At 42.8% G+C, this 18,796-nt stretch overlaps 1 protein-coding gene across 3 annotated transcripts in view; it reads left to right on the top strand.

Moving 5' to 3' along the window:
• The window catches only part of KDM4C (lysine demethylase 4C), a 459,581-nt gene that overhangs the window by 410,849 nt on the left and 29,936 nt on the right, over nucleotides 1–18,796 (top strand). For all 3 annotated transcript variants that reach the window (XM_019555111.1, XM_019555112.1, XM_019555113.1), the window contains exon 20: nucleotides 2,610–2,780. In XM_019555111.1, coding sequence (XP_019410656.1) covers nucleotides 2,610–2,780 — 171 coding nt within the window. The remainder of the gene's footprint in view (nucleotides 1–2,609; nucleotides 2,781–18,796) is intronic.

Here is an 18,796-nt window from a genome sequence, read left to right as displayed (position 1 = left end):
CCACAAAAAAACCGAGCAACCAGAAACTTGATTGAAGCTCCCTCTCTGAACGAGGATGTTTGTTAAAGGATAAAGAGCAGTGCACCACCACATGATATTTGAGTATGAGCACAGTACCCTGCAGTGAGCATAGTCTTAGAGCTTTTTAGTCCATGGGAGCCTTCATATCCACCCCCCAGCATTGTGCTGCTGCTACTTCTGTGTCCCATCACCTGCCTGTAATAATTCTGGGTTGACACAGTAGGTAGACAAGAGCCTTTTGGGGGTCCATGCTGGGGCAGGGCAGCAGGTGTGGTGGGGGGTAAGACTCAGGGGGGTGGACTGGGGCAGCAGCATGGTGTGAGATGTATTTCGAGGCATCGTGGTGTCTGGGTGACTAGGTAACCCCTGAGGTGGGGCAGCCTGGCATGAAACCATTGCCACAGACAAATGGGTTTGCCAGCTCAAGACATTTTTTTAAAATCATAATCAACAAAATGTTTACTGATAACCAAACCTTTTTTTACTATGGTTGGTGTTAAGCCCCTAAATTTGAACCCAGCCCTTGTCCAGGGCCTGGCAGAAGGGTTACATTTACATGACGTAAAACATATGACAATAAAAAGTTTGGTCATCAGTAAAAAAATTCTGTTTTTTCAGTAAAAATAAATCATCTTGGGTTGGCAAATACAGTGCATCTCCACTCTGCTTTTCTGCCTGACTTCAGAATAACATGGCCTAGTGTGCTTACAGAGGTTAACTAGTTTCTTGCCTCATTTCACCAGTTAGGCTGAGTAAATTGGTTATATTCACAAATAGTAATAGCTGCTAACAGGCCATTTAATAGGTAATTTCTAATACAAGTTAAGTATTATTTTTGTGTAAACTTAAAAATGCTATAGATATATAATCAGACTCAACTTTCTAAGAAGATTTCAGACCAATCCCTCATTTGTATGAAAACAATTTACATGGACAGTTCACTTGCTTACCCAAATTAAGTCCTCTGTCAAAAGAAACTGATAGACTTTAGGTGTATGGTGTACATTTGAACTTGCTTTGGGCTCAATTTCCAGGAGCAAGCTAGTTGGCCATGATTAAAATCTGTAATATGTTGCAAGAAAGTCAGTGTGCAGAAAACTGCACCTGCATAAACAGAACAAGCAGGTTTAAAATTTGGCTCTAAGTTTATTAAAAATTAAAAGGGAAAGAAAGAGAAACTGTGGAAATGATTTCCAGATAAAATTTTAAAATCTACTAAAAACCATAGACATTGACTTTAACTCAGCCTTCATTGTTGAAGCTGATCTTCCTAATCTTGTGTCACTTTGTAGATATTTACAGTTCCTTTCTTTTCAGATTATTGCATTTATTGAAAACTTTACCACTTTAAAAGGTTAGAGTCATTTGAAAAAGTGGTAGAAAACTTAGAAATTGGTATTTTCATATTGTATTTTCAAGGTGTTTCAGTAAATATTTCAAATGCAGAAGATCTTCACTAGCACTGTGTGAGTCATGCCTTGCTTTTTAACATCTCCTGTTAGAAAAGTTCAGATGCCCAGCTGTAGCCAAAAATACAATAAATTTTAGTACATAAACATAGGAACCAATGGGAAATCATATACAGCCAGTTGACAGCTGGAGGAGAAAAGTGGTCTCCTTATCTTATTAGGATGAGAAACTCTTGATTTTATTTCTCCAGATGGTGAAGCTCACAGAGCACAGGGTAGTTATCCAGGGATGCATTAGCTAAAAGCTAAAAGGTGTCTGCATCGTGTGAATTTCTGAGTATTTTCTGAGTTATGGGATGTTTCATTTGAATTTATTGGAAAACAGGAATCAAGCACTCCCAGGTAGTGAAGAGGACTCTTGTCATAGTTTGACCTCAAATGGCCCTCCAGTACATCTTGGAACAATATACTACACTTTAGGGAATTCAGAAAGAAAAGGTGAAAATAAGCAGCATTTATTACTCATGCACCACATAACATAACATGAATGATTAATAATTTTTAATGTACAATATTATCTGCAGTTTTAAATTAAGCGTTCTGCACCATTTTTTATGAGTTACCAAAATACACTGGTGCATGAATGTGACTATCCTCACAAAAAAGAATGTGCATCTCTGTGACAAGGATCCCATCATAGTGAATAAAATATTGTTGGTAAGGAAATAATTATAAGCCATATATGAAGTCATGGTTTGAGAAGAGTCCATTTCAATAAAATGCTACACTGTCATCTTGGTCTAGTGTGTCTGACGGCTACACTTCTAGAGCTGAGAAGCTTTTAAGTGATCATAGATTCAGTTTTTGAATGGTTCAAAAGTTATTATGTTTAAATTATTCCCAAACTATACCTTTTTAGGAAATATATTGTTAATTGTTCAGTATGTTGTGTTTTTTGTTTTCTTAATCTTTTTCTTATGAAATGTAAATGTTTATGCGTCACACAAAGTTTTATCATTATAGTAAGGAAATATGCTGCATTTGAAGGTTTTAATACTAAGTGTAAAGACATAACTGAGTATCTTGTGGGGGAGGGGGCGTGTTGTTGGGTTTTTTTGTGCATAATGAGCAATGTCCCAAGTATTTTTAATGACTGCATGGCATTTCCTTGCTTTAAAGAGAAGTAAAGCATGTGAGAAGGCTATCACAGTTGGGCAGACTGTCATCGCAAAACACAGGAACACACGATACTACAGCTGCAGAGTGATAGGAGTGACATCTCAAGTCTTCTATGAAGTCATGTTTGATGATGGCTCCTTCAGTCGGGATACATTTCCTGAAGACATTGTAGTAAGTATTTTTTCATGTATTTGCAGCTAAACAGACTGAAACTTTTTGGACTATTTCTTTTGACCTTTAAAGAAAATCATTGCCTTAATATTCAGTTCATGTTTATGATTTTCACTGCAGAGAATAATTATTTTCTAATGTGCTTCTTCCCAACCTTGGTTGTTTTAATTAGTATTCACCATTTGACCAAATGAATCACAACTAATCTTCCTAAGTCTTTTAATTAAATAAGAAATATGTATTTAATAAAGGATATTAGAATGGGAATTCCACATATTCTTATCTGTTTCTGAGAGATAACATGTCAAAATTCCTTGCTGAATTGAAAAATTTTGCTGTACTGGGGAGAATGGCTCTTGTGAATCTTTTCTGACAACTTGTTTACACCTTCTGATGTTTGGTTTGTAAGATTACATTTTTAATGATAAAATGCATCAGGGAAAAGAACATGTCATTTATTGCATTCCCTAACAGCAATACCAATTTTGATTTCCCCTACGTGCTTATCCACTACCATGTTTTTCAGTTACATTACTGAACTAGTAAGGTACTTATTTAGGAAATTTAGAAATGTTGGGATAGATCCTCTCCTGTCTTCCAAGCTGTATAGTCATTTACAAATGTACAAAGCGCTCACAAACTTTATTATTCCCATCTACTGCCATTTTTAAACCCACTTCATGTTCTGGGGAACCCTGTAACTTTGCTTCACTCAATCTGCCATTATGCTCCTCTGATCCTGGGGCTTCTCTGTACTGTGCTGATTTGTTTGTATAAGTGCCCCTTTTTCTCCAGAGGCTGTTCCAGCCACCAGGGATCACTTCCCTGAAATAATCCAAATGCCACATCACCTTTCTGTCAGCCATGTCCCCTGTGCTGGCTTTAGAGACAGGGTAGTATAAGATGGAGTGCATAAGAATCAGTTCATTGTAGTGCAGGATCCCCAGCCTCAGAAATACTCAGCTTTCCTCTCTCATAAAGATATTTAGTTTTATTATTTTCTGCCAACCGAACTTTTCCGTAGAAATAAAGTTATCTGACAAATATTGTCAGCGAAAATGATACTGTTGTTCTTGGCAGCAGCTTAGTTATTGAAAAGTCTAATGCCTTTTAGACATAAAATATTTAAAGGGGTACATTTTCAAAGTAGTATGTGAGGATTTAGTTGTATACCTCCCATAGGTGTTAATGGAAGTCATGCAGCTAAACCCCTGTTTCGTTGCTTTGAAAATTTACCCCTTAATTTGAAGTATTCTGAAAGGCTGCATTAATGATCAAGGGCATTTTGATTTCGGATCAAGATATTAAGCAAATGTGGCTGCATTGTTATCAGAAACCCCTCTTTTGTGTGCACCTGCATCAAAGCTCTGATATGGGAGAGATGAGAAACTGCTTACCACCCAGTGGGGTAGCCTGATATGGAGCTAAGAAGGAATGTAATCAGGCATGGCTATGCCTCAGTGCTTCTCAGATAGTGGATGAACAACATATAATTGTTTGATGGAAACACCAAACAAATTTTACATTCCTTAGAGAAATCTTGTTGTGTTTTCATTAGATAATATACCTGCAGCAGTAACTAGAAGGAAAAAAATGTCTTTTTTTTTTCTTCTGCCTGGACTAAAACTTGCTAATCCACACAATGTGTATATCAGGTGTTAGTGCCGCTGGGAGGACTTATTCATCAAATCTGGTGTGAAAGCAATGTTACTGCCTATTGAAGAACTTATTTCTTTAATCTGTTTTCACTGTTCAGCTAGCTCACACAGATAGCAGGAGCTTTCTGCTTTTTCAGTATGTGTTGAATCCACTGCACGATTTCAGTTAAACTTGCAATTGCATTTATGCAAGACAGACCACCATTTCAGTGTTCAGACATGGTGATTTATTTGTAAGAAGGAAGATGCGGGCCCAGAGAAATTTCAGCTTCCTCCCTGAAACTGTTTTTTGACTGTAAACATTCGGTGGTTGCCAAGGCAGGGAGGACAGTGTTTCCCTCTCACCACACATTTTGCTTTGTTTTATATGAACATTTGCTAATAAGGTAGGGCATACTTTTTACATCAGGCTGCAGTTCTGGGATTCCTATGCGATTATAACCTTTTGAGTGTCCCACATATAAATCACGCTTCAGTCATATAACTTAAACTTATCAGACCCCTAATTAGTACAACTTGGTATGCTTGATAATCATGGTTAGCATAAAAAAAAGGATCAGCTGGTGTGCAGTGAGGGGCAAAAGTCATTCATGCAATTGTTTGTTCCATGTTCGCAGTAAGGGAGGCTGTCTTCATAGCACTTGGAAATGTGCTAGGGGATGGCTGGTTTGTGTCCAGTATCTCTAAGGAGATGAGGTCTGAAGATTTGTGTGGTCTGGTTTAGCTATACAGCTGGCAAGTAAACATGCCACATTCTCCAGCAAGTGCTGCCAACGGTAAGTTGGGAGTGCCGCTTTCTCCTGTTCAGAGGATTATCAAATTATACGCTAAGGCTTGTCACACATTCTGCAGCTCAGCACCCAATGGGAGGAACGCTGCCCTGTCTACCAGGGCAGATGTCAATTAACAGATTTTGCACCAGGCAGTGTTTCAATTGTTTTTGCTACTGCAGTTAGGGCAGGGTTTGCTATTGTAAACACTTGGCATTTTAATACCTGTCGGACACATCTCTACATGAAAATTTTGTCAGGTTGCTAGATACAGAACATGCTGGATCAGGTTTATTTTTACACATTTTTTTTCCTATTTATATATTGCATCTGTCAAAAATGCCTTAGCTTCATGTATAATTTTTAATATAAACACATCTTCCAAAATAAATCTGACCTGACACAAGTGCTAAGACCTTAGCTATTCCCACTCCTCCTCATTAAAATCCTTGATAAACAGACAGCCTTGCAGCATGGCCTTTATGGATGGGGAGGTGTTACCAAATTCTGTCTGTGTCAGATACGAGGAAAACAACTTCCAGGGTCAAGGACACTCCACCGAGGGAAAGTCTGTGTTACGACTAGGAGATACGAGTACAGCTGAGGTAGGCATGGAATTGTAAAAAACAGAGCTGGAAGGGGCTATAGGTGATGTTTTAGTCCACCCCCTTACTTAAGGCAAAACAGCTCTGTTCTCATGGAGTTAGCTAAGGTAATTGATAGCAGTGAAACATGGTAGGATGAGTGTAAGTGTAGGCTAGCTGCCTAAATAAAGAAATTCTGGGTCTCCAGCAGGCTTGGAGCACCCATGCTTGAAGCTCTTGCCGCTCCATCATCACTTCTGTTACTTAGTCTTGCTAGATTAAAGGGAGCTTAAGTAGACTATCCAGACTGAGATCATGTATTCCAGTTGCAGTTTAAACATACCACTGCATGCCCCCTATCCATGGGCAGATCAAAATTTTGAAAAGGGGGGTGAAGATGATGAGGTGTGTCATCATGTATGAAACAACACATATTTTTCTCCAGTTAAAAATAAACTAGAAGCTTAACTAATAATTAGCTAGGAGTGTAGAGCTGTATTGAAACAAAAACAAATAGAAAGTCATTGGAACTAGTTAAAAACAATCTGCAGGGCTGTGAATTAGAACTTTGTTCATGGGAGCAGCTAACAGCAGAATTGCAGAACAAAGGCCAGCTTGATTGGTAGAACATCAAGACCATTAAAAAGAAGAGGGTTGTTAACACCTGTGGAATGAAGACCTTAGATGGGATTAAGTAGATTATAATGAGCCATGAAGTCAAGTAACTCCTTCAGCACTGCCTGATTAGAAATGCTGCTACTGTCAGGTAAGTGGTTTTAAACTTTGGGATGAGCTGGAATCAAAGGACTGTAAATGCTGGATCTTCCCCTGCTTCTATCCATCAGGGGCAGAATTGCATTTCTGCGCGTGCTTAAATTGTGGTGATCTTTCTAGGTGACGATTGTGTTGCATGCAAAGATAGCCTGTCAGGTTCCTCTATAAGTCTGCATGCACAGACCAAGAATGTGCAGTGGGCTATGCACTGGTTAGGCAGGTACACGGATACATGTGCATACCCATTCTGAATGCATGCCTGTGACTAAGTCTCTAAAAAGAGAGCCGGCTAAAAAACCCTAGGTCATGGTTTGGCAGAGGGAAAGGAAGATCCTTCCATGTTTAGCTCCAATCACTGAATGCTTAGGGCACTTACCCAGCAAGCTGGAGACCTGGGTTCTAAGTCCCCTTCACTTAGGAAGGGTCTGAATCTCTGTCTCTCTTGACTTCTCAGCACAGTACTCTTCCCACTACAGCAGTCATGCTTCTCAGATCAGGGATTATCTGATCCTATCTCCAGAGCTTCTTTTGAGACTGGCTTCCTTGCCATCCAAGGAAGATATGTAGAACCAGGAGGAAGATGATAAGCTAGAGGTTGTGCGGCCTAGTGAGATGGAGGGAAGATTTGGCACTGATTTGGAGAGATTTGGGGATTTGGGTCAGCTAGGGAGAGGCAGGCACAGCTGGGCAGCTGCAGGTTCTCCTGTGGCTCCTCCGGCTATGCCTACCTCTCCCTGGGCAGGGGGAGATGCGGGAGAAGCCCCCACTGCTACTCTGCCTGGCCCAGCCTCCCAGCATTTTAAAAAGAAAACAGGCCCTGTACTCACCAGCAACTGGAGTGGTGATGGGGCCTTTGGATGTTGGTGGCAGAGCACCCCCACGCAGCATGAGGAAGCAGGGATTGCCCTCCCCCATCTGACACCTGCATGGCAGATGCCACATGGCACGGCTCAGCAGGGTATTTCGCTCTGTCTGGGAGCTGGGGCCACTGTGGCTGAGCACTGTCAGGCTCCGGCTGACGTGTGGACCTGCCCCAGCTCTCAGGTGAATCAGCTGGCGGCTGGAAAATTGAACATGGAGCTGGGGAATCGAGCTGGGAGCTGGGGTTTGAACCAGTTTGATTCCCCAGCTTCCCGATTCAATTTGCCTGGGAGCTGGGGGAACTCCATGTGTGAACTAGAGCCCGGCAGCCCTCAGTCCCAGCTCCCAGACAGTGTGCAGTGCCCTGCCTAGCCACGCTGCCCCCATGCCAGTGTGATCCCTGCTGCATCCCACTGCCCTGCACTGCATGGGGAGGCTCTGCCATGATCACCCAGAGGCCCCAGTCACTGCTCCTGCAGCCGGTAAGTGTGGGGCTTTTTTTAATTTTTTTTTTTTTTTTTTAACATGCCAGGTGGCTGGGCTGTGTAGGGGATGGGGCCAGGCAGCACAGCCATGGGGGCTTCTCCTGTGGCTCCCCCAGCTCTGCATACCTCTGTCCTGGCAGGGGAAGCCGTGGGGGCTCTGCCCTGCTGCCACATGCCCAGCTGGCACAAGGGGGAGGACAGGGAGGCGATGCAGGCATGGCTTCCTCTGGGCGACAGCAGGGCATAACCCCCGTTCCCAGCGCTGCCACGCCCACATCAGCGCTGGGAAGGGGGGCTCTGCCCTGCCATTGCTTGCCAGGTGGTGTGGGATGCAGGTGCAGCAGAACTGGGAGTGGGGGTCTGCCCTGCTGCCACTTGCCCCCTTCCACCTGGAGCTAGCTACACCCACATCCCACTGTCCCCAGCCCCAGCTGGGCAAGCAACAGTAAAGCAGAGCCCACGGTCCCAGTGCTGCTGCGCCTGCATCTCGCACTTCCCTCCCCGGGTAATGCAAAACTGAGCAGCTTGTCCCAGCCCCAGGCTCAATCCCTCCCTCCCTCCCCCCTCTCCCTACTCTAACAGGTTTACTCACTGGAGGCAGGTGTCAGCTGCCTGTTTAGTCTATGGCCAAATTTCCGAATCGGCTGAATCTTTTTCCAAAGCTTTTCCAAATCGATTCAGATGCTTTGAATCAATTTGGAGCTTTTACTTGGTCTCCTGATTTGATTTGGATTTGGAGATTTGGTCCCCGAATCGGGCAGAATCTCTTCCAAATCAAGTCAGCGACAGAAGCTTCACACAGCCCTAAGGAGGGCCTTCCCCCTGAACATGCGTGTGTACCCAGCCAGTACATAGCTTGCTGCATATGTATAATCTGTGCACATGTTTACATCTCCACACTCCAGAGGAAGTAGAATTGCTCCCTGCACACAAAGTACAAAACCACAATTTACACAGTTAGAAACTACATTTATACACAAACAGAGCAGTGGAATTTTGCTCTGAATAGATAAATGTAGGGGACACCAGTTTGGACTGTTAAGTTGGTCCTAAATGCTATAAAAAAACATTCTTAGGGCCCAAAATGAAATGGACTTCATTGATTACAACCAACAATCTGACTTATACCTAGAAGTATATGGGAGGCAACTACAAGTTATGGAAAGTGCTCTTTGCCAGAAAGTGCATCTCCTGGGAAAACAGAGACATTCATCTGTCAATGGAAAGTATTTGGAGCATCATTAGCACGATATTTTTGGGAATCCAAAGCGATTTTTTTCCAGAACTTGAGCACTGTGGTTCTTTGCAGTTCTGAAAATGTCCAAGAAATTTCTTCTCAAAAATACACTCCCAAGAAATGTGTATATCAGCTCAGTTAAACTCAGCATGCAAGCTGCAGCTGTCAAGAACAGTAATAAAAGATGTATTGCTACATGACTCAAAATCTGCCAGTCCAAGGAAATGTCACTGATGATTTTTTCTTTCTCCTCAACCATACTTTTCTGAAATGGAAGTTAGCTCACCGGAAAGAACTCAAGCACAGGAAGAAATACAAGGGACATTTTAGAAACCTGCAGTGATACATGGAACCCTTAACCAAATTATGCTGACACTGATATAACTACCTTCTGCCAGTAGTGGACCCAAGAGAGCCTTCAGTGTGATGAGCATGCTGGAGAATAAGCTTCATCATTCTATGTCCATCAATAGTTTAAATTCACCACTAGCCATGAAAACAGGAATCAGACCATTTAGAACTCTGACAGCAAAAGTATATCACTAAAATTTTTTAAAAGACTACTACCACTTTCAGCCCACAACTAGATTTCACAAAGCAGCAAAATTATGATCTTCTGCTTTCTTTATAATAGCATGCATCATATTTTAGTTACTGCATTTGTGAACAAAAGCTGCCAGGGTAATAGCAAAGCAATTTCAAAGGTTATTTAAAAACAGACTTTTCTCTTCTTCACATGCCACTAACACTCTACACATCCATGAACATCCTTGTGGCCTCTTTGAAATTTTGTAATGTAAAGTTTAACTCCTAATCCACCACACTCTGTGTTGTGTTGGTTTCCCATTGTCTAACTTTCTGCATGCTGGGGGATCTTCAAGAGCCTGAGTTACTCTTCCTGGTCTGGTGGCTGTTTGAAGCTGCTGATAAATTTATAATCTCAGAAGTTGTCCAGCCTGAGATGGAACAGTAGGCAAACTACAAGGCAAAGGGGCATAATGGTTAAAATGTATCATGTAGATTGTGTAGATTTATAGAGGTAAAAAAAGACTCAGTTCATCATTCACTGAGATACAGCAACCTGTGGGATGAAACACAACTCTTTAGCAATACAAAGCAGCATAACACAATTTGGACAGAACATGAAGAAGGATATGTTATTCAGTTGAATCAACAGAGAGACGTTTAAGACATGATGAAAGTCAAACAGCGGCTGGGGTGAATGCTCTTACTTTTCATAATAGGATAAGAGCGTTGCTATAGCTATGGTGGTCCAGGAAATATTCAAGAAGCAAAGGGTGTTGTTTTGGTAATATCTTTTATTAGACAAACTGAATATTAGAGAGAGATGTTAGACAAGCTTTAGACCTATTCAGGTGGTCCAATAAAATTTATTACCAAAAAACCATTGTTCTTCTTACTTTTTATATAATTTGATATAGGAATGCTTGTTGACTCTCATTGGTCAGTACACTAGTTTTATTTTTAACTAGGAAAGACACTTGCAGCCACAATACTCTGCTTCTTTACATCATATTGTATTCTTAGATTAGAACTGATACAGATAGAAGAGTGCCTCTTATTGAAACATCTCTCACATCCCTTCCCATAAGATCTTTGTATTAATTACGTTCTGTCTAAATATGTTCCAGCCTAATTTCTTGGACACTTTCTACAATGTGTCGGTGCACTTCAGTGATAAGAATTTTCTCTAGCCTATAATTGAATGTTTCATCTAATTGTACATTTATATAAACTTGGGCAATAGTCTTATATACTGCACTAGTCTTATATACTGCACTTGAAAAGGACCTTTCTCCTTTAGAATTAGATGTAAGGTTTGTACCCTAACCCTCAAACAAATCACCCACAGCAAAATCACATACTGTGTCCTTAAAATTTTAATGAGTTGGACCTTGGTTTTTTTGCTAGATAGAAAAGCATTATGTGGGATGCAAATAATCAATTGGGTAAAGCTGTAACATGTATCACCTTGTGAGAATCTGGTATCTAAATGACAAGGAGTACCTTGAAGCTGGTATTATAATACAGTTAACTTCCTTTTAGACTTTTCCCATCAAAGGCTGCCTACAGACATTCATTTCTACAGGAAGAAATTTCCTCCAGTAGAAAAATAGCCCCAGAGCTGGATTGTACTGATGTTTCTCCTATCTCACAGCTGGAGAGCTTCACAGGCGAGCTTGTAGCCATGTTGGTCTAAGGACATAGGCAGGCAAGGTTCTTTGGGTAGATGTGATAGCTTTTATAAGACCAGCTGAGTAGTTGAAACTTTTTTCCAACTACTCAGTTGGTATAATAAAAGCTATCACATCTGTCCAAAGAAGCTTGCCTGCCATCATGTGATTGTCATGAAGGGAGCATTCTCCCATGGTGGGAACCCTCCTGGTTCTGCCCTGCAGGAGAATAGCCTTGCTTCTTCCACGTCTCTGTGGAGACCCAGAGGAATGCAGGGAGATGGAAAGAAATGCTCAGCTACCACAGCAAAGCTTTGGGAGCCATGCCACAGGGGCACAGTAGCCTGCTTCTCGTGCACTGCACCTGGCTGACTCAGAGCAGCGTAGGGCAAAGCAGGGACATTTTGCCATGGCAGGAAGGCTCCTGAGCCTTGCACCATGGCACAGCAGCCTGCCCTGCCTTTATTCTGAATCACCTGGGAAGCAAGGGGAAGTTGGTGGGGCTGGGAGCTGGACTTGGGAAAAGTCTCCACATGTTAAACTCCTAGTCACACAGCTTTTAAATCACCTCCCCTGCTGCTCAGCTGAGCAGAAGCGGGGGGCAGGGGCAAGGGGCAGCTGGAGGGGCTGAGAGGCTTTGGAGGCTCTTCTGGCTTTTAAATCATCATCCCCACCACTCAGCTGAGTGGTGGGGGGACAGAAGGAGAAGCCAGCAGGGCTGAGAGCCAGACTTGTAAGGCTGTCCCCCCCGATCCCCTCCCAGCTGAACTGGTGGGAGAGAAGTGGGAGCAGGCAGTGTGAAGTTCTCCCTTTACTCAGCTTCTGGCACCTAGGAACTGAGCAGCAAAGCTCCTGCCTACTTTTCACACTGGGAACTCCCATCAATGGGAAGAGGGGAGCAGCTTCCCCCTATGCCTACTTCAGACTGGGCTGACTTCAGTGTCTGGAAGGCACTGGAGCCTTCCCCCTGACTCCCATGGGGAAACTGGGCAGACGTTCAGTCTGCCAGGGGAAACTTCCCCAGGAGTGATTTAACCTGGTTGTTCCTATTTTATTTTCTCCCAGAGCAGCCATTTTTGCTTCAAGAGAAAAAGAGTGACATCTCTACACTTTTTGTTTTCTACTGAGAGAACGGTGATTCTCTTAGAAACTGAACATCTGTATGTGGCCAAAGATTTACCTGCCTTGGAGAAATGCAGCATGAAAAATGTAACAGGCTGGACAAGCAGAGCATTCAGAGCTGAACCAAAGCTAGGATCTGTGTCTCAATGTATCTATTGTCCAGCATTTGTTATTCTGACTTGAATGTGCTCTTTGCCATGAGAGCAGGAATAATTAAAATCTCTGCTCCAAGAGGATAAAAAGCTGACAGAGGCACACACCATTGGTGGGCTGCGTGACTATAGAACATCATTTTTTTCCACTCGTTCCAACCAGAGTGGAAATTTGCCTTATGTTTTAGTGCTTGTGGACCTTGTAGAAACAAGGAGTCATTAGGAGGGGTGTAAATGAAGAGGGCCAGGGAGCCTGACATGTTGGGACTGGAAAATCATACCATGCGTAGGCCCCAACTAGAAGGAAAGCCTGAGGAATAAGAGCAGTGAAGCTAGGTGAAGGATATGGCACTAGATTAATCTGATATTTACATGTACATGAGTAGATCCTTACACCTGCACAGACTCCTGTTTACTGGAGCTCTGCTAGGATGAAGGGACCTGGTGCCAGGAATCCAGATTCAAAACCGAGGTATAATTTATCAAGAAGAACTTGCTTGCAATCATCTGATTTTGCTCTATGGCTTCAATGATTCAAGTGAGAGCATAATATTTGCTAGAGATAAGTCAGAGCAGAATTTTCCCATTTTTGTTTTAACGTGAGTGAAAAAAGAGCCCAGTCAGTCAGTCAAATAATTACATGTCAGAAAATCCTGAATAAAATCATTTTTTTAAAGGGCTTGAGCCCAATTCTCTGTGCTTATATGGTCTCCTCACTCAGGAATTTTGCATAATAACCATGGGATTTAAAGATGTGACTGGTATTTTTAAGGAATCAACTTAACATTAAGGAACATTATAAAAATGACCTGTGACATTTATGTAAATATCTTTTTTGCATTTTCAGGTCTTGTATTTGCACCCACATATTTTGTACACAGAATATCAGTCTTTAAGTTCTCGGGTCATTGTTAGTACAAACAGAAAGACGGTATTGATAACATATTCTAAAATGCTTTAAAAGTTTGGCTATACTAATTTGATTGAAACTTACTAAAAACAAGCAAACCCAAGCAGGGTCAGCATACAAGCTGCCATTCATCCATAAGTCTTCTACTTATATCCCCAAATGTGGTGTTCATAAAATGCGAGCAGCCTGATTGCAATCTCAGATCCATTGTACTTCAGTGTAACTTTATTGACTTCAGCAGTTACTGAATGTACACCATATCCACTGAGCTTTTGTTTTTGTTTGTTTCCAGATACCCTACAATGACTGGAGATTCAGTAGTTAAGCACAGAGAGATTAAAGGCAATTTTAACTTTGAATCCACTTATATTTGAGGGCTTAAATACTTCAGTATCATCTTAACACAGCTTCTTGTAGATAACTTCCTTCTTGTCTTAACAATAGTCTACCTTGGTAATAAAAAGGCTGATAGAAACTGTGGTAACTTTAGATGAGATGATATGTTAAAATTATCTGTATTTTAAGAGAAGAGATTAAAACTCCTTTAGTATTTAGCAGATGCTGCTAAAGGAAATTTTAAAAATTGAAAAATCATTTTTTGTGCTTTATACGTTTTCTGGTTATGGATAAGTTAGACTGTAGTTACCTTTGAGATTTAAAATTTGGCAGATTCTATACAGCAAATATGTGCCCTGGTTTACTATATACAAAATTTTGCTTATGGCATTAAATGTACAATGTATCTATCAGACTTGAATATAAATAAATCTGCTTAGGAGCAAGCAGTTTGTCATCTAGGTTAAGGACAGACATTACACATAAACTGGTATAAGTGATCAGAAACTGGTTTAAACCTGTAACACAGCATAAATTTAGTGCATATAAATCAGTTTCAAAATGTCTGAAACTGGTTTAAGATATACTTGGTTGAATGTAGCATCAGATTTAACTACTTTAGGTCTAAGCAGCTTATGCAGTGTTTGTCCCAGACTCCTTCCTGATGTAAGTTAAACCAGAGTCCCCCAGCATCCCAGATGCTTTGCAGCTCTGAGTTGGACTGTTTGCTCCAAAGAACGGGGCTGGCCCCGCCCCTCTGCTCCCTAGCCAGAGCTCTGGCAGAGACTACAGACACAGCAGCATCTGCCTGGCTTCTCTCTACCCTGTTCCGCTCCCCCCTTGTCGCTTGCTGCTCAAGCAGGGATTCCCCCCCTCCCATCTTCAACAGCACAAACGCCAGCCCCACGGACCCTAGGCATGTGGTATGCTAGCTAATGCTGAGAGTGTGTGTGTGTGTGTCCAGTTTCACTGGGACAGGCAGACAGAACAGTGTCCATTTAGGACTTTTTGGAGGTAATCAACAGGTCAGCTGGTAATGTCCCTCCATTCCTTCCTTGGAAACATGAGTTTAAGAAGAGCTTGAACTAATGAGAGAGGATTTTTTGTTGATGAGCTGATAAACGCTGTGTTATCAGCCCCCTGCTGGCTCCCCTGCCTGTCAGGTTTGCAGACAGTATGAAGAAGCAGGGAGAGGGAGATTGAAAAGCTCAGTATCATAAACAAATGCATGCACTCCACATGCACACACAAAACAGCCCTGCTTTGCCTCAGAGTGCTAGTCTAGGGCTGGGGGCTGGCAATACTTCAGCCCTTTGAGCAGCAGGCAGGAAAAAAGCTAGGACGGTGCAGGCAGGGTGGGAGTTTATACCCCTCTAATCAGAGTGTCTTGCCAGGGCCTGGCTACACCCCCCCACCTCACCTCAGCATTATGGAAGGGAAGGGAGGGCTGCTCCAGTGCCCCCTGACTTCCAGCCTGAGCCGCTCGTGTACCTGCATTTGCTCTGTGCAGTTGCAAACCAGTTTAAACAAGCGGGTCAGGCTAACCTGCAAAGATTGAGTCAGTTAAGGCTTTTTGAATGTCTGTCCCTAGCCCTTCTGATCAAGCTGTATTTGCCAATAATAGTGGCCTGTTCTATGAAGTCAGAGCCATGCTCCACTCCTTGTAAGCTGCCTCTCTGTGCCCAGACAAGGCTGAGCACTTTTCTGGAGCAGGCTGCACAGAGCAGATATGAGATCTAGATGGCGGGAGAGGAGAATCCTATTGGTGGAAAAAGGAATGAACAAAAGAAGTCTGAATGGCATTAGTTCTGGAGAGAGAAGAGAAGAGGCAAATGGCCAGCAGGCAACAGAAAGGGGCATGGAGAGCAGATTAAAGTTATGGAAGTGTGGCAGCGTGGGAGGAGTTGTGGTCATGGGAATCATGAGGAACATGGTGCAAGGTTTGCAGAGCATGAAGAATACAGTGGAGGATATTATGCTGATAGTGGGTAGAAGTGAAAGCCATGGCAGAAGGGGCAGCTCTTCTTTTCCTGCAGTTTATTTTGAAGTAACCCAGGAATTGATGAAGGATTGTACAGCTAGAGAGTTGCCTGGATGTTTTTGTGCATGTAAGTTTTGATTTTTGTTTATCTTTACCTTTCTAAGCAGAAAAATAATAATAAATCCATAAATGGCATATGAAGTTTGGAGGAGTGATCTTGCAAAATTCTAGGCATGTTGGCACCGAGGGCTGAGGAGAAGCCGCATCCCCGAACACAAGTAATGTAGCTGCCTTATTGCTGCACTGGGGACACACTATGGCTCCAGTGGAGGTCACAAGAGAGACTGCTCAGAGATCTGCGCACAAACCTCACTGTCCTGAAGTAGTGCATACAGAGCAGGGCAGCCTGCCTGGTATAGTAGAGAGGCAATATAAACCTGCCTTGAAGAGCCTAAAAGAAATCAAGTAAAACTGTCAGCTCTTTGGAGGAAAGGCACTGCTGAATTTCAAACCATTGTTGTTATTTTTAATTTTTTTAAAATTGAGAAGCTGCTTCTTTCTGTGAAAAGAGAATGTAAAATCACATTTGCATGGCGATGAAACCTGAGGTATACATAAATCATTAGGTTCAGTGAATTGTCCAGGGAGTAACTCCAGGGTGGGCAAAATACAGCCTGCAGGCTGGATCTGCCTTGCCAAGTGATTTTATCTGACTTGGTGGCAGGTTCCTTGGCCCTGTTCAGCCCAGGTGCGGGGGGCAACTCGGGCCAGAGTACATGTGGCCATTCCTGCCACTCTCAGGTGCATGGTAGGTGGTGTGGTATGGAAACTGGACTCCCTACTCAGCTGTCACTGCCAGTCCACCCTGCACCCATTGCTGGAGGCACTAGACAGAGAGGGCAGGCAGGGTCTCCATAAAGACTGGCTTAGGACCCCAGCGGGCAGTGTGCATTCAGCTGGGCGGATGGGATGGGGCCACTGGCAGAGAGGGCGCAGTGTCCGAGTGCAGAGCAGGTGGGCAGGAGCCACGGCCAGGGCCAGGATCACAAGGTGGTGGCAGTGTAGGTCTGGGGCCCAGGACAGAGCTGCGATCTGCTTCCTGCACATGCCTGCGACAGGTACCAGTTCTGCAGGCAGGAGCATGGAGGGAGCAGATTGAGTGTGGCCCTCCCGCAGGGGTCCTGGGCCACTCTCCATGGAGACCCCACCTGTCAGCTACTTCCAGCACCCCTAGTGCTGGGTGTAGGGTCAGATGGGGCCAGTTGCCACTCCCCCTGCCCCCACCTGTGCCATCCCAAACGTAAAGACTACAGGACTAATGACACAGTCTTTTTCAATTATTTTAACTTTTTTACCTAGTTTATTATTTTTTAAACAATTTATGTATAATCTAACAAGTCAATGCATATTCCAGTAGTTGTATTTAGTTTTGGCTTGAACTTAAACTGAATAATATAGTTCTAGCCCCTCCCTCACAGTATATTAGTAAAGCTTCTAGTTGCTTTTTAACTGGAGAAAAATATGTGTTTTGTTACATGTGATGATGTGCCACACCACCTGCATCCCCTTTTTCACGATCCTAGATCTGCCCATGGGAAGCAAAAGATCATGTTTGTAATTTTTTCCTGAGAACTTATTCCTCTTCCATTCTCTTAGATCCTTCCCACCTCCCTCACAATCTAGGAGCTGTAGAGACCAGTTCCAGACACGGACTCATGTCCTGTGAAAGACTGAGAGAACAAGATCTGCTCTCAGCCCAGTCATTGTATCGTGGCACAAGGAAAGGGCATAAACTGGTTCTCATACTCCCTTGAGTGTAAGGGACATACGGCAAAATTAGCTTCCCTGTAGTAACTGGGGAAAGGGTGGAACAAATAGCGGCATGTGTGTGCAGGTGAAGGGTTGAAGGGGTGGGGATAAAGTATGCTACAATCTTGAAAAGCAATGCAGCATGTGCAGTCAACTATACTGAGGAGGCCTTGTACCTAAATGAGGTGCAGTGCCTTCTAGTGTTTGTGCCAGTGCAGTGTACCTCTTGTACTCCCCACAGAGAAGCTTGTGCCATAAGTGTATTGCCCAAACTTGGGCCTCATCAGTCTCCAGGCTATGGTACAGAGCTGTGCCTTGGATGTTTCAAAAGTCATTTTTTAATTCCTGTTAGAATTGCTGTCCTCCCATGGAAATTGGTCCCTATTGGTTAACATTAATTTTAAGGGCTGTGAAAATGTAATGTTTTATTTTTCCTCAGATGCTTCACCAATGAGTTCCTAACATTAAAGGCTCAGATGAATCAGTGCCATGGCTTAATCCACTCTTAGAAATTAAAGGTCAGATAGACTGGAGCTTACATTTGGCAATTACAGTGGGTTTAAATTGCATTTCTAGGAACACCCCTCCTATGATAGGAACAAGAAAGTTTCCCTTTAAAAGTATGATTTGAAAAGTTTGTTATGCTATTAACTTATACTGTGCTCTGAAAGGTTGTGCCATTTTAGAGGGAGATAAAGACAAAGCTCAAACTCTAAAATAGTATAGTGCAAGTAAAGGCAGCACAGAATAAGTGATAGTAAAGAACTGAGTTAAAGGGTAGAGAAAAAACAGGGTTATATCAATAAGAAAGTCTGACTGAATTTGTTATCTCATCTTTTTTATATACATTTTATTTTGTACATACAGACCTGATTGTCAGCTTGCAGTCTTCCAAAAATGTAGGCAGGAAAGCTTTTTGTAGAAACTGTGACTTGAGAACGGAATAAAAAATGACATTGCCAGACATGATGGGGGTAGAACCAATATTCTGCTCATACTCTGCACTCTCATAGTTTCTAGGGTCGGAAGGGACCTGAGCAGATCATCTAGTCCGACCCCCTGCCATGGCAGGAAAGAATACCCGGGTCAGACGACCCCAGCAAGATGTGCATCTAACCTCCTCTTAAACATCCCCAGGGTAG

This window comes from Crocodylus porosus, unplaced genomic scaffold (genome assembly GCF_001723895.1).
Source record: "Crocodylus porosus isolate Cpor-Errol unplaced genomic scaffold, CroPor_comp1, whole genome shotgun sequence".
Taxonomy (NCBI): Eukaryota; Metazoa; Chordata; order Crocodylia; family Crocodylidae; genus Crocodylus; species Crocodylus porosus.
Note: the sequence above shows the minus strand (reverse complement) of the source record. Positions and strands in the feature narration are given on the sequence as shown.